This window comes from Garra rufa, chromosome 8 (assembly GCF_049309525.1).
Source record: "Garra rufa chromosome 8, GarRuf1.0, whole genome shotgun sequence".
Classification (NCBI taxonomy): Eukaryota; Metazoa; Chordata; class Actinopteri; order Cypriniformes; family Cyprinidae; genus Garra; species Garra rufa.
In genome coordinates, this window is record NC_133368.1 from 38,623,581 (window position 1) to 38,640,234 (window position 16,654).

At 36.7% G+C, this 16,654-nt stretch overlaps 1 protein-coding gene across 4 annotated transcripts in view; it reads left to right on the plus strand.

Moving 5' to 3' along the window:
- The first annotated feature begins 906 nt into the window (after nt 1–906).
- The window catches only part of nalcn (sodium leak channel, non-selective), a 130,305-nt gene continuing 114,557 nt past the window's right edge, over nt 907–16,654 (plus strand). For 3 of the 4 annotated variants that reach the window (XM_073845936.1, XM_073845937.1, XM_073845939.1), the window contains exons 1-8: nt 907–1,013; nt 4,586–4,677; nt 4,836–4,897; nt 5,457–5,597; nt 8,377–8,559; nt 11,409–11,492; nt 11,608–11,747; nt 11,829–11,957. In XM_073845936.1, the coding sequence (XP_073702037.1) occupies nt 4,856–4,897; nt 5,457–5,597; nt 8,377–8,559; nt 11,409–11,492; nt 11,608–11,747; nt 11,829–11,957 (719 nt within the window). In that variant the 5' untranslated portion in view covers nt 907–1,013; nt 4,586–4,677; nt 4,836–4,855. The remainder of the gene's footprint in view (nt 1,014–4,585; nt 4,678–4,835; nt 4,898–5,456; nt 5,598–8,376; nt 8,560–11,408; nt 11,493–11,607; nt 11,748–11,828; nt 11,958–16,654) is intronic. The other variant, XM_073845938.1, reaches the window with a different exon arrangement.

The following is a 16,654-nucleotide window of genomic DNA, read 5'->3' on the forward strand; positions in this document are numbered from 1 at the left end:
GGTTAAATCAGCTTTGAGAGCTAAAACGCTGCTATGGTGGTCGCGCTGTCAGTCATCGCCAATTTCAGAACCATCTTCTGTTTTCTGTAAATGAGCTCAACAACGATAAATGGGGGATTCATTGACTTCCTTATTTAAATGTAAAAAATATCGCTTAGTTTTGTATCAAACCCTCATGTTGAATGCGAACCAAGTTAGTAGGTGTTTAGTAATTTAGACAGTAAAATAATACTTGGGACTTCGTGAAATATAGCAAATTCGTTACATACAGAAATATCAATATTGTTTTGGCCAAAAGAAAGTATTATTAAATCGTTACAAAAATGTAATGATAAAATTCTAACATTTTAAACACGCGAATCTGCTCCAATGAAAATGTCACGACCTGCCTCTGACATTTGTGAAAAATAACCTTCAGGCAAATATGAAGTCTGCCTTTTCAGATGATGAGGAATGAGAATTAATATTATTTTAAATATTAATTGTTGTTTTGTTGTTATATCGTTATTGCATTTGTTCGTTATTTGGGTAATTAGACTTCAAAATCAAACACACTCTAAACCAAGTTTCTATAATATAGCTTTTGTGACAACTAGCCCCGGTCCATATCTCTATTATTATTAGCTATTATTTATTATTTCCGATGATAATTTCAGGATAAGTCATTGTGTTAAATTATAATCAATAGGCCTATTAGTTCTTTCTAGTAGCCTATTTTAGTATTCAACGCTTATGTTTATTCAAAAATGATTAACGGTGACTTAAAATTCAAAGTTTTTCAATTCAGTGACATTTTATCTTCATTTAACATTTATTGAAAACTTGTTTACATCAATACTGCTTTATGTTAGACATGTCAAGGCCTGCGGGATCTCATCCTGCGCGCTGTGCTGTAGCGGGTCACGCGGGTCCGGTGCGCATCTGTCGCGCGGCTGCTGTGCCTGAAGCTCGAGCTCAGTACAACGAGTCATGGACTATACTACACCGCGTTAACGGCGATACTCCAACAACCAGTAAGTCACAAAACGTTTTTTTCTGTCGTTTCGACGTGTGAGTTCGTTTAGAGCGTCGGATAAGAAATGTATTTTGTTTTATTCGGCTTGTTTGCATGTCTACCAGGAAGTGTATGCAACCGACCGCGCAGTCAAAAGGCCTTTGTTCAAAAAATACAGCGCTGTCATAGATTAAATACCTTTTCAGATACGCCTGTGACATATTTCGACAGTAATCCACGCAGTTTCGTAATCTAGTAAGTCTATATTTTATGTAATTCGTGTGTTTTCTCGTAAGAGGTTATTTAGCAAGAGCTGTAGCCGCAGCAGCTCTGCTCTCATCTGTTGCCATGGTAACTGTGCAGCAGCAGGAGGAATCTCCCTGCATGATGCTCATGTATCATGGCTGATGTCACTGTGTTCCGGTGTGCCACGTAGCCTCAAGTATGCTGACATGATTTCGAGTCAGTTTGTTTTGCTTTTAAATGTGATATACATTTTTGAAGACATAGGTCTGTAGACAGGAGGTCTTGTGTTGAATCTCTGTGTAGGTCAAACAGAAACAGAGTGTTTAATTGCATAATCATACAGTGTTACTTGGATCAACCTAAGATTAATGATACTGATTTTGCAGATCTGAAAATGTCTAGGTGGTTGTTGGTAAAAACACAGAACTGAGAGGCTGAAAATAATGAAAGGCAGAGATAAATACTTTATTGATTTAATTTTAGGGAGTCTCCGCCAGGAATTACATAGCAAACTGTGTCATAAACAATATTTTCCCACTGAGATTGATTTTCATTTTTTAATACAAAAGTAGCTGTAAACAATAACATATCTTAACAGAACACAGGCTTTGCTAAAACATATTATAATTTTACAGTCTCTATGTTTGATTATACCCCGAACTGTCACACCATTTTGTATGAAATGGCTGTCACAGTTTTTTAGAGTTGTTCAGAATGTTTAATTTAATAATTTTACACTTCTTTTAGGATTTTAGGAAAGTAGAAACAATCTGGATGGATGGCTAGGTGCATGTTAGTACAAACAGATACATTAATTATAGGGCAAATTTCCAATATATATAAAATATCTGAGGCATTTCTTTTTGACTTTTGCCCTCAGCCCTGGTTAATTTCTGACCCTGGTAATGGGTTTATGGCCTAGCCTTTCGTTTTAAAATCAAACATCAATCAAACAAATCAAACAAAAAATAATGGGCCATTCTACAGAATTGGTGCAAACTGCTGTCACACAAAAACAAACTAACAAAAAAAAAAAATTCATAAGCGTTTAACTATTAAAATCTTAGAAGTTTACTAAAATCCTTTTATTATCTATTGAAACCCACAATAAAATTTTAAATATCATTAAGCTTAATATATATATAATATCATCATTTAGTGGGTACTTTAATCAGAAGGTGGCTGTTCTGAACCGCATCCCCTAAATTTCAACGTATGAAAATAATATTGAAATAATTTTTGCATTTTTTATTCCATTTGTTTTTTTTTAAACAATATGAAAAAATTATTTTAAGTATTTTCTTTGTATATTATGAAACTTATTTTCAAAATTTAACTTCACACCTACATTTATAATCAGGAAATGTTTATGTGTCCCTCTCTCGCATACCTGCATGCTGAGTAGACAGGCCCTATCATTTTGAGGTAAATGTGTTTAAAAGTATGAAAAATCTGTGTAAAAAACATTAAAGAATATAACTACCGAACACAATTTTTCTATAATTAAACACTTTTTTGGGAGCTATTCCATAACATAAATTTTTATATGTATACAGCTTTCCAGAACTGTGCTAGCTAACCATGTGCTGATTAGCATCTTATGCTAGGTTCAAAAGCATCTAAAACTGTCACGACCGGAACATTTGGTGGTGTTTTGGTAGTGACATCTCTTATTCCAAAAAAATGTCACTACCATAATAGTCACGATCAAAACATGTCATCATTACAATGGAGAACACATAATCCTTTATTTGAGAAATAAACTAAATTTGAGTACAGTTATGCAGTTTTTTTTTTTTTTTGTATTTTAGTATGTTTTAGTAGTGTTTTAGTATGTGGGTTAAAATTCTGTAATGTGATGTTTGTCAAAAATAAAGTATACTAAATTATCAGCTAAGATAGTATGATAGTGTTTGATTCAATGTATATTCATACTAATAAATCCTTAAGTTTGAAATCGGTATGATAAACCTTTGCCTTTTACAAAGAAAAACCGGATTCAAAATACAACAAATCTCATTGATCCCACCTGAAATGGTAAAATTGTAGTTGTTATTGATTTACCTTTGAAAACTTTTTTATATTTAAAAAAAAAACTTTAAAATATATATATTTACAAGGAAGATGTAAGCAAACTCTTCATATATCAATATAACCCTTCTTATTACATTATATATTACTGTTTTGATATTGGCAAATTATGGGAGAGGACAAATATTCCAAAACTATGAAAAAACAAAATGAGAATTAACTGCACAGTTACTAGAAATGTGTACCTTGGATATTTTACAGTTTGCATATAATTTTTTTTTTTTTTTTTTCAAGACTCTTTATTCCAACTCTGACGTTGAACCAATTATGTAGAATGACCCTAATATATTTCTAGTTATTAGTGCTGTACGCATTACTAAAATGAATATAAATATGATGCATTTTTGTGTTTTGCATCATTTTACCAGTAAGTATTTGTACATACCCAGAGAAATGTATATATATATTATTCATTCATTTGAAATTCATTGATTTTCCGTCTCTATTTTCTGTAGTTCTTATACATAACTTGGATCTGATGAAAATATGAAGTTGGTATTGGATATCCAATCTAATCAGTTGTGCTATATTGTACTGCTTTATATTCTGTATCAAATTTCAGACACAAAAAAGCCTTCGGGGTAATAATTATCCTTCTCATAGCCTATATACAATTTAATCTAAAACACAAACCGCTTATGTAACAAACGAGCCTAAAAACTCACGACACCAGCCACCATTAAAGTGTTTAGTGATTGCATCCTGCCTTTAGGCAAATAGTCCTTTCTGTAAAAGTGAAACTAATTGTAGTCTCCTGCAACTTACTCCTACATTACAGCACTTACACCCTGTAATTTTGTTTTCAGTTGTCTTCAAACCTCTATCTATCAACATATGCTAACTGTAGCAATTACTTTGCAAATTGCTTGTGACTACGTAGAAGCTGTTCTAAGGAGACCACTGTGTTCTAGACATGAATGTAAAAACTTTTAAGATTCAACTTTCTAGATTATACTCTACATCTCGCCATTGTTCCCGAACTGACCTTCGAATGACCTTGATGTATTATGATTTATGTTACATCTGACTTTCAAACTCTACCAACTTCAAAAAAAGCTCTTTGTCATGTTATACGATGTTTGGCGCACGTAGGCCAGTGTGACCTTACTGGACATGACAGTTCGCTGGAGTGGATTTGTTCCTTTTGTGTTGATATCACATGTAAAGGTCAAGCTTTCAGCTGTTATGTGATGCAGCATTCATTGTCACGACTCCTTTATAAATAAGAATAAAAGGCTAATGATGTTCTTACAGGATAGACCTCAACTTCACCGATCAGCTGTCTTTCGTGTTGAATTCAGTTCCTCTCTATGCCGGGGATGAATGCACCAATGAGGAGCCTGACCGTGAGTAACCTGGTCCCACAATCCCATCCGTCCATAACTCCGCCACTCAGTGTTGCATATATGCCTTGTCTGATGTGGTGGACATTTTTTGTCGATATAATTGTACCCGTTTGGTACACCATATGCCATGTTGACTAACTGTTGTGTGTTATTTACAGGGTATGCCTGATCGCATGTTATGTGCAGTGCTGGAGCAATTTCAGCTTTACTTTTCCCGTTGGTATGTGCGCTTTGTTTCAGTGAGTGTGTGATATCCATGTTTTATTCTTGTCCTCGGTAAGAATGGCTCTAGCGCCAGTAGTGTGCAGTCTCATTATCGGTCGCCTGTCGTTTGTGTTACGCTGAAGATCCAGTGTGATCTTTGCAGAAGGTAAGTCGGTATTTCTATGTCAAGTCAACAGTCTGTGTTTTTATGTACATCATATGCTTGATTGTGTTTAATGGTGGCTGTGCAACACTACAATACATACTGTCTGGTACCATACAGCTTTGTCCTCATGTCGTACTGTACAGCCACAATGAACACACAGCTCAAATCTGTTTGACTTTGATTTAACACTTCCTCTGAGGTGTTTTTTCATGCCACATAATTATAGTAATAAGCATTTAGCCTATTATAAGCTTTGCAAAATGTTTATTTTGCAATGTAAGCGCTTATAAAGCCCATATAGAATTAGCATCTAATGAAAAATCAATCTAATGGCAGCAAACAGAATTTGAGCTTTGGCTGATGTGTGGTTTAAGTTAGCATTTGTGGTCGATGTGCTTTTGTCTTCCAGATCCACTCTCTCTATAGCACAGCGAGCCCAAGCATGCTGAAGAGAAAGCAGAGCTCGCGGGTCGAGGCCCAGCCCATGACCGACTTTGGGCCAGATGAAACACTGACAGACAGTGCTGACATTCTTTGGATCAATAAACCAGTATGTGAACAAATCTCTGAAATCTTACCATGTGGCTCTTCTTCACAATAATGTGAACCACACATACTCACATAAAGAGATATTTAACAAGCTTAAACCTTGTCCTAACCAGGTGCAATTTCATACAATAGGGCACATTTATTCTATGTTATTTGCACTGCAAACCAGTGTGTTTATGAGTACTCTCACATTAAAATAATATAATAACAAATAACAATTTGCCACATCAACCAGCATGACTGGCTGTTTTTGTACAGCTAAAATAACTGAAAGCAGATGGGACCAGAAGCACATTTAAGTGAAAAATGGGAGCACCCTGTGTTCAAGATATTTTAACAGCGGCTTGCCCTAGTAAAAAAAGTAATAGATTTAAAATGCATTTATTTTATACTAAGAAGAGTTCAAACTGTTACTTTTTTCCCATTTATTGATTGAAAGCTCTCCTGTCCCCATGTTGAAATGTGAACATGCATTAATTAGTCTCACTCACAAAAAACAGATTCAGTATTCCTCAAAATGAATAAAAACATTCAGAATATGATGCAAACCCGCAATAATTAAATGTTAAATATTACAAATATTATTAATGCATTTAATCTCATTTTATTAACCAGTGTCTTTGCTGCTGACCTTCGATGAACCAATTCAACCATACTAATAAGCAAACATTTGTTCTTCAAAAGTAGCGTAACACTAGCCTGGCAAGCCAGACCCACATAAATGTAGGGTCTGGGCACTCTCCATAGACAGGGCTCAACCGGAGGGGTGGGATAAACGGTTGTCTTTCAAACTCCTCTCCACGTAATAGGATAGCGCTACAACCAATCAGAGACTTAGTCTGTCAGGTGACGTAGTCAGAGCGACGGAGATTTTTAACGAAAATCAGTGCACTGTGCAGTCTGTCAGCCAAATAATAGACATAGATGGGCACTAAACCTTTAAAAGTAAACAAAAACATGCACAGACAAATCCAAATTACACCCTGCTCTGATGTAGTATACGCAAACACCGGAAGGGGAAATCGGTGAAAAAGTCCAGGATGAGTTTGCGTAAGCAAACGTAATCTTTTAGCTTTAAATGGGTTTGAACAACCAGGATAAGCGCAAGTAATTACCATTTTGAATAGCCGCTATATCCACAATCTCTGTGCACTGTGTGAACAATGAGTGTCCTATACACGCCACAGATCGCTTCCGGTGTTTGCGTATTCTACACCACAGCGCGTTCATATGTAACGAGCTCCTGCTCAGGACAGATGGACGTGGCTGTGTATCCAAAGTAAAAAATTATATAAATACTGTTCAGTTTTCCACGCGTAATTCACAGAACCAGGAATTCATGTCTGAGGGAACTTATGGTCGCAGGTCAGGACTCAGGCGTCATCATGTTAAGCCCGCCCACCGACTCGTGATTGGCCCGGTACATCTTGGATTTTTCGGAATTTTAAGTGAATTGAGAGTAACTAGACTGACCTTAGAAGCAAATGTAATTTGCTGCCGCTAGGGGCGCGTCTAGATTCTAGGCTAGCGTAACACATTACTTTCCATCAAAAGTAACTAAGTAACATAATTATTTAGGGAGTAACACAATCGTGTAATGTATTACTTTTAAAAGTAACTTTTCCCAACACTGCTTGCAATAATTCTACTTCAGCACAAATATATCAAGTATATCTTTAGCTGTACTTTCGCACAATTAAAATGCATTAAATACAAAGTTAGTTTTATTAGCAGGCTTTCTATAATCTAATTTATAGGGTATTTTTACATAAGTACATAATATGTAAATGTATTTGTAGTATACATAGCATGAAATAAATGTATTTTAAATGCATTTTAGTATATTTGTTTTTCACTAGAGCTGTTTAGTCTACCAACATTAAAATCTCATTGGTCCAAAATTCTATTCTACATAACTCTATATTAAATGAATTCAGTTAAATTATTTCACTTGCACTATTGTCATTCTAAACCTGTTTTTTTTTTTTTTTTATTAAACACAAATGGTGTTATGAATAATGCTCTCTCTTATACATATAACAAAAGTATGCAGTAACCACAGAAACTTTCATAATTCAAAAGGGACAAAAACTATTAGAAACGCAGCCCATCTTGTGTGCTATATTCCAAGTTTTCTGAAACAATACAGTTTATTCAACAATTTCTTTCATATTTCTTTCGATTTCAATGCTCATTTGCAAGAGAAACACGGCACATGCGTAGTAGTTGCGTTGCTGTCTATGCAGGGTCAGAAAGCTCTCAGATTTCATCAAAAATATCTTAATTTGTGTTTTTAAGATGAACGAAGGTCTTATACTGTAGGTTTAGAACAAAATGAGGGTGAGTAATTAATGACAGAATTTTCATTTTTGGGTAAACTATTCCTTTAACTTGCTATTCATTGCTATTTATCCTTTACTGTACAGCAAAGACCAAAATATCAGTGAATAATTGTTTGGCATAAGAAAACGTATATATGGCACACAAATCACAACAGACACTACAGTCTCAGAAAAAAAAGGTATGAAAGCTGTCACTTGGGTGGTAGCCTTTAAAATGTACTAATATGTACCATTTAGGTACAAATATGTTCACATGTATATTTTATGTGTATATTTATCCCTTTATGGTTTAAATAAGATACAAAAGTGTACACTTTGCAAGGGTGACAGCTTTTGTACCTTTTTTTCTGAGTGTACCTGCTCAGTTAGGAAAAGGTGCAAAACTAAGGCCATGAGGATGTTCCAGACTCTAAAACAGATTGTGTTCTTTGTCCTCAGTGGGTTCATTCTCTCCTGCGGGCCTGTGCCATAATCAGTGTCATTTCGGTGTGTATGAATACACCTAAGACCTTTGAGCACTACCCACCTCTGCAGTATGTCACCTTTGCTCTGGACACACTTCTGATGTTCCTCTACACTGCAGAGATGATCGCCAAAATGCATATCAGGGGCATCATCAAGGTAACGCACTCAATCAGCATTGTCACAATTTATAACGGAAACAGGATGAGGAAAAAGACTGTGTCCTTTGGAAGTGAATAAAATGGCCAGGTGGCTAAATAACGTGTGGACAGTTTAATTGGCAAATCAAGGATAACAACCACACAGAGAGACATTGAATAAGAGAATCATTTGCTTCCTGAACCTGCAAAGAGATGCTGGGAAATTTCTTTATCTTTCTTCTGGCATGGAAAGCAGTAAGGTTTATGTAGGAGAAAGAGTAATTAATTTGTTCTTTTAGACCTGAGATCGTGTGAGGACAGGGTGATTAACCTTGCAGCAATTATATGCAAAGTTAACACATGCATTTTAATTTTATTGAAGGAGCATAACTCACAGCATTATTATACTGGTGGCAGTGACCTCAACTCAGTTAATTAGGCCAGTATATTTGTTTTGGATTTCCATCTTTTGAGTGCATGTTATGATCTGTGAAATTCAGTGACTGAATCACTGTTAGCAGGTACATTTTTGCCATTGGCTGGGAGACAGCATTAGTTGCTAACGCAGTAGTCTAAGCATTGAATTCATGTGAATAATTCATAATCTCTTGTGAATTAAGTCATCTGTTTTCATCTTAGGTAACTCATTCATTAGCATAAACAATATTCCAAATTCAATCTTTGCCAGTTGCTGTTAATGAAGTCAGTCAGACCTTCACAGTTTTTAAGCTATCCATTTAATAAATCATGTTTTTTGGTCTGCTAATACAGTGTGAGATCTGAGCACTATAGCTGATCAGAGGCTCTGAAATCCCAGGGGATTTCTGGGCAGATGTCTTGGGAGAACAAGTGCCACTGGTGCATGAAGACAATCTGCACTCAAGCAAACAAACCTAAGCATATCACACCCTTGATGTCATTTCCTCTGCACCAGCTGCATGTGTAAATAGGTAGTTGACATAATAAACCCTGTGGTGTGACATGCTGTGTAGTCTCGCGTAGCCAGACCTTCAGACTGACGGCTGAAGGTCTGGAACTCATGGCAGCTTTCATTGGCCAAGTCCCGCCCATAAGACCGTTTGATCGACATGTCAAACAACCAATCACAGTTCGTTTCGTTCAGCGTCACGTTTCTGTGCGTGGAAATGCCCCCACAACAACAGACTGGCGTGCAACAAGTCAGTCATTGAAATAACCAGCATTGAAAGATAACGAAGAAGAGGGAGAACAAGCAGTAAGTCAGTAATTTGTTCGCGAACGTCGCATATGTGTATAACAACAATGGCGTCTGCATAAGCACATTTTAGCAAAACGCCGAGTAAATCAGTCTGCGCTTTGTTTCCCGGCGGACCGAAAATAAACGCGACACTCGCGTCTTCCGGAAGTCCGGTCAAATTCAACTAATCAGAAGACGACTTCGACATTCCTGAAGTGTTTCCAGTTAAGCGTACCATATGCATCAGACGTTTATCTAACGTTCCGTGGGCGTGACGTCTGAGGCTGAGACTACATGCTGTGTGACTTGCAGCAGTTTATTTAAAACAAATCTTTAATGAGTTAATATGAATATATATTTAGAGAATATATGGAAGATGTGTACTTTTAAACAAAAAACTATAAATATATAATATGCTACCATTCAAACATTTGGGGTCGGTAAGATATTTTTATGTTTTAAGCTTTTTTATGCTCACCCAGGCTGCATTTATTTGATCAGAAATACAGTAAAAACAGTAAAACTGCAATTTATTTCCTATTTTGATTTTTGTTTTGTAGGGCTGGGATGATAAATTGATGTATCGTGTTTCGTGGAATGATTCTTAGATTTTCAGAATACATCCGATTCTCTCTAGAATCAATTCAGAGCTTAGTTTTTAACAGAAGATGGCGCTCTAATCTCAAATGCTTACGAAGAAGAGCGCTGAAGAGCGCTTGTGCGTTTGGCTCATATAATTGAGTCATATAATTGCATCTCGGCTCAGAATGCTTTTGTGACGCAAGATTAATGTAACCACAGCCCACTGTGAACACCCTTATAATTCGGTTCAACCTTTTCAGACTTTATGAATGATTATTTTAGGTTCAAGTGTGTGTAAGGAATTGGAAGCAAGCAGAGTACATCTGTTTCTAAAGCATGCAGTGCCATCTGATGTTGAAAACTAAGCTCAGAATCGATTCGAGAGAGGATTGTGATGCATTCAGGAAAATCTCAGAATTGCTGCAGAATCATTTCTCGATTCGTGATGCATCAATTTATTTTCCCAGCCCCAATTTTTGTCACATGATCCTTCAGAAATCAATCTAATATGCTGATTGAAAACTGTCCTGCGTAATATTTTTTGTGGAAACCGTGATACAATTTTTCCGGATTCTTAATAAATAGAATGTTCAAAAGAACATTTATTTGAAATAGGAATGGATTACCTACATTATATATTTGAAATGAATTTAAACCAGACATTTAAATTCATAACAGGACTAAAATGAAAGCTTAAAAGAGACCAGTAACAAGAATGAAAACATATAGTTGTTATGCATCCACTACATGAATACCTAGCTCCTGTTTTTGGATTTTCATTATTATTTACTGTATTCTTTGTGTGCTTTACCATAGAGACATAGTTTGATAGTTCTAATTACATATTTTTTTTATGATAACTTTAGGTCTTCTGGGTACTTAGGGCGCACACTTGTTAGACAATGTCTGGCAGGATAAATACTCTGTAGTGCTCACGCTTCTGTTTGCTGAATTTGCTGGCTCTGTTGTTAACAGCTGCCACAATCTTTCATTAAACCGGCAGACCAGCTGCCACTCACCTGTGGACTTTCATTTACAGCCTGTTTCTTATCACCTGCCTCTGTTTCCAGGGAGAGAACTCCTATGTTAAAGACCGCTGGTGCATGTTTGATGGCTTTATGGTGGTCTTCCTCTGGGTCTCTCTTGTGCTTCAGGTAAGGAAATTGTCTTTAGTGTTATTTCCCAAGTAAATTGTTTCTTTCAAATTAAAAAGAATTGAGCTCCATAGGGTACTCCGCTCATCCACTTGTTCCTCTGAATGGTCTCAAGGTGTTTGAAATAGCAGAGATTGTGGACCAAATGTCACCCTGGGGAATGCTACGCATACCGAGGGCCCTCATTATGATCCGAGCCTTCCGAATCTACTTCCGATTTGAATTGCCGCGTTCCCGCATAACCAACATTCTCAAGTAAGGGCCCCACGAGTGCAAAGAATGTGAGAAATTTCAGCTTGTTTCCATATCAGCTACTTATAATTCACTTCCTTTCAGGCGGTCGGGGGAGCAGATCTGGAGTGTGTCCATATTTTTGCTCTTCTTCCTGCTCCTGTATGGAATCCTGGGGGTTCAGATGTTTGGCACCTTCAATCATCACTGTGTCACCAATGATACACAGAAAGGGTAAGCATGTTTCATCACTATTCTCTTTACATTGTGGAGCCTGATTTTACCACAGAATAAAAAATTTATAAGGTAATTGTGACTTGATATCTCAGAATTGTAAGGCATACAGTTGCAATTAAAATTATTCAACCCCCTTGACCTGCAAGACATTTTGCTGCAGAGAACAAAATTTTATGAAAACAGTTCAACAGAGGCATCAGTAAACAATTAAAGAACGTTTATTAATACACATTTGAGTGATTCTGAGAATGTAAATCATGTTCAGAATTATTCAACCTCCAATAGTCAAATTTTGTGCAGAATCTTTATTTTTTAAAACCACTAATAAACGCTGCTTGGAAGTGCTTAGAAGCTTCTGTCACCTCTCTACTGCAATCTTGGCCCATTCCTCTCCTGAAAAAGCTTTCAGATCAATGATAATGTTAGGTGTTGACTGCTTTCTTTAAATTCAACCAAATATTTTCAGTGAGAATCAAACCTGGAGACTGAACAGGCCACTTAAGAACATTCTATGACTGATTCCTGAACCAAGCATAAGTAGATTTGTATGTTTACTTTGGGATGATTGTCCTGCAGGACAGTCTATTGCTCATTAGCTTCAATCTTTGTACCAAAGGCATCACAATTCTTGCCAAAATGGCCTGAAATGTCAAAGAATTCATAATATCATGCTTTTTTCGTTCAACATCCTCAAAGTTTTTCTAGTACAATGCATTTTAAAAGAAGGAATACGGCTGTCAACGTCTTTATATAGCCTGATACTTTCTAAAGTAATACAATTATTTTATCTCTGTAGCTTTTGTAAGAGCTCTCTTGACTTTGCCATATTTGCTACTCAAACTTTAGCACTAACATGGGCTAACTGTATGTATGCATAACAGCTCAAGCTAATTCTGTTTTCTAATACCGTTTCTAAAGGTTTAATAGTGTTTTAAGACAATTTTGTTCTGAACCATGCAAACAAGTGTCTAAAAAAACAGCAGTGTTGAATAAGGGTATAATAATTTTGACATATTATTAAAAAATCTTAGAACTCAAAAATATTACATTATATATTGACTTTATCGCTTTTAATGTGCCAGTAAACTGTTTAGATGCTATTTTTTATAAAGTCCTGGATCTTCAAAAAAGTTTGTATTTGTAAAGTACTGCAGTCTCTTGGAGGTTGATGATTTTGATTGCAAATGTAAATTCCTTGACCTACAAGACATTTTGCTGCAGAGAACAACATTTTATGAAAACAATTCAACAAAGGCATCAGTAAACAATTTGAGGAAGTTTATTAATACACATATGAGTGGTTCTGAGAATGTAACATTGATGAATCATGATAAACTTCAACTTGGCTCTAAAAAAAAATCAAGAGTCAAATTTTGTGCAGAATCTTTTATGTTTTAAAACCACTAATAAACGCTGTGCATAGAAGCTTCTGTCACCAAATAAATCAAATAAAATTAGCTGTCTTAGATTTTAACTTAATTCAGTTTTTACCACAGAATAAAACAATTAATTTAAGATAAATCTTTATATCTCACAATTCAGAATTATGAGTTTACATCTCACAGTTTAGTTTTTTTGCGCCATGAAAAAAAAATGTAAAAAGGTAATTGTAACTTTTTGTCTCACAATTCTGACTTTTTGCTGTGTTTGTGAGAAAAATGTCAGAATTGTGAGATATAAAGTCATAATGACCTTTTTGTTATTTTTTTCATCCCGTGACAGAATAAGCTTCCCTATTAAATCTAATAAAATCAGCTGTCTTAGATTTAACTTAATAGCCCAAGAAGTCAAGAACTTCTCTTTGTGTGAGGAGTTTTATCACACATCTTGTATTTTATCATCCCTGGGATGATTCAGGGGATTTAACATTATGCTGCAGTTTTTCCTGGCATCAGCATGAGATAAGAAGTATGCGTCTGTTGCTGTACACCTCCCACACACATCTGTTCTTTGGAATATAAATCCCATCAGCAGCTGTAAACGGTATTAATAACAGATCATCATTTTCATCATGTGATGTCACGGCCTCATAAACACTAAACAGTAAGAACAGTTACATTATATGATATTTCTTTGTGAATTTCTCATTTCACATGGAGGTGCTTGATAAGACAGCCGAAAATCATGTCTAAAAATGAACAGTAAATCTTGCTGGAACGCTTGCACGCTTCCCAACTTAAGGGCGTGACGAAAGCAGGTTGAGCGCAGTTTTAATGCAGTGTGTGTATGGAGCTGTGGAGGTGGTTCTCTTTTAAAACCCAGGCCTATTTAATATTCCCTTGCAAATGAGTGGCGTGTCAGAGCCGGCTCTAAAACAAAGAGCCTAAACCATCGGCAACAGAGGAGTGTGCTGAGCACTAATCACAATAATTAACGTTTCCTGTGTTGCCTAGGCGTCGTGCACATGCTCGCCTCTTTTCAGCAGCATGGCCTCAATCCGTCTATGTGCATAAGAGAAAAGAGCTTGTATATTGCAAGATATCTCACCCTGACCCTGCACTGATATTCATTCAAAAGGGGTTAGCCACAGGTTAAAAAAATATTGCCTGCCATACAGGGGCGCCGCTCGCAATTTTGGGCCCTATGACAAAATATGAGGTTGGCCCCCCCTACCACACCAGTGTTGTTTTCGTCAACGATGACGATGACGAAATCATTTCGTTGACGCAACTTTTTTTCATGACGATAACGAGACGATGACGAGATAAAAATGGCTCGTTGATGACTAAAACATGACGAGACGTGTGTGAGTTTTCGTTGACGAGACGAGAATAGACGAAAATGTTAGTGGGTGGTCCGTCAGACGTTTAAAATGCACCATATTTCTGCTTATTGTGCATGCCAATTAAAACCTAAAAAGTATCTGCCGCTATGGCAAGCCGTTTTAGCATTAAATACTCTTTGCCATACTAGTAGGCTATGGCAAGCCGTTTAGCATTCTATCCTTGTTTGGTTACGCCCACCACCTGGCGTGCAGCGCATAACGTGCTCAACATGTCACATTGTTGTCACTCAGACAGACAGACGATTAACCATGATGGCGGCAGTTTGCACATTATTTCAAATATATGTCTTTTATGTCTAAAACCATTCCTTCATTATTGTAATTATTGGTGAAAATAGTCGATCCGGAAGCTCACATTGTGTTGAACTATAGATCTGCTATTTTCACAACTTATAAGTGACACTACCCAACAGCAAAATACTTACTGACCTACATTAATTTGTTAAAAGACTACTTTTCCCCCTTTTTTTTGGACTAAAACTAGACTAAAACCTTTATGACTTTTCGTCGACTAAAATTTGACTAAAACTATCACATATAGAAGTGACTAAAATTTGACTAAAACTAATAAGCATTTTAGTCCAAAAGACTAAGTCTAAGACTAAATCTAAGATGGTTGTCAAAAACAACACTGTACCACACAAAAGCAGATCTCTGGGGGCCCCTACAGGGTGTGGGCCCTTAGAATTGTCCTAACTTTCCCCCCCTTAACGGCGCCCCTGCTGCCATATAATGTATGTATTAGTGATGCTCCGATTGATCGGCAACCGATCATGATCGGCCGATATTGGCTAAAAATAGCTTGATCGGCGAACCCCAAAAGCGCCGATCAAAAAAGCCGATCACTTTACGTAAATTACTCGCGCAACTTTTTCACACGTGCATGCAGGGCGCCTAGGTAAACAACAGCAGAGCGGAGCTTACCAGTGGCAACATGCAACATGAGTACTAAATTCTTTATTAGTTTTGTAAGGGTAGTCTTGTTATTGGGCATGTGACTAAGTTGTGCGTGTACAGAGCTCTGACTGTAGTTTTGCCGGAGAAGTTAAAGTATACTTTCGGTTTCATTCTGAGTGGTGAATGTGCGTGCTTGAATGTAAATGAATTTATCTTTCTATACCCGTCATATTGCAATAATGTTACAGCTGTATGTCTGATTGTTGTCATCAGTTCATGTTGTAGTTCAGTCCATATAGAATGAGGAGAAACGGTGCGCGTGTAATTCACGTGCGTATGTTTAGCGCCATTTTATCGCATCGTAATTCTAATAGATGTTACTGAGGTGAATGTTTATGTTTCCTATATACAGACAGATTCTGATATATCATATTTAATTCAGCCTAAACCATATTTTACTACCTTTATCCTAATGACTGCAATGCTGGATAATATAATCCTTACATCATCTTAAAAAGCAGCTACAAATAAGAAGCAAAGAACATTTACAATATCAAAGAACATAGCCTAGTCTAGTGCAAGGTGCACTTTAATATAAATAAATCTCTTCCCCATGCGGCGCGTTAAGGCGACGTGGCCACTCTATACGTGTGTTTATATCACGACAAGTTTCTGAAGCATCCTAGAACCGACTCTCTGCACTGCATCGCTAAAGTTAGGCGCCTTTTTGACGGATAATAATAATAACCGTCTTGCTATCGTCAAACCCTGGTGAAAAAAACAGCATATGCTGCTTAGGTATGTTTTGGTGCTGGGATGCTGGTTTTAGCTGGTTTATGCTGGTCCTTTGCTGGTTCATGCTGGTTCTTTGGCTGGTTAATGCTGGTCCTTGACCAGCAACATGACCAGCATAAACCAGCAAAGGACCAGCATAAACCAGCTTAAACCAGCATCCCAGCACCAAAACATACCTAAGCAGCATATGCTGTTTTTTTCAGCAGGGAAGGCATCA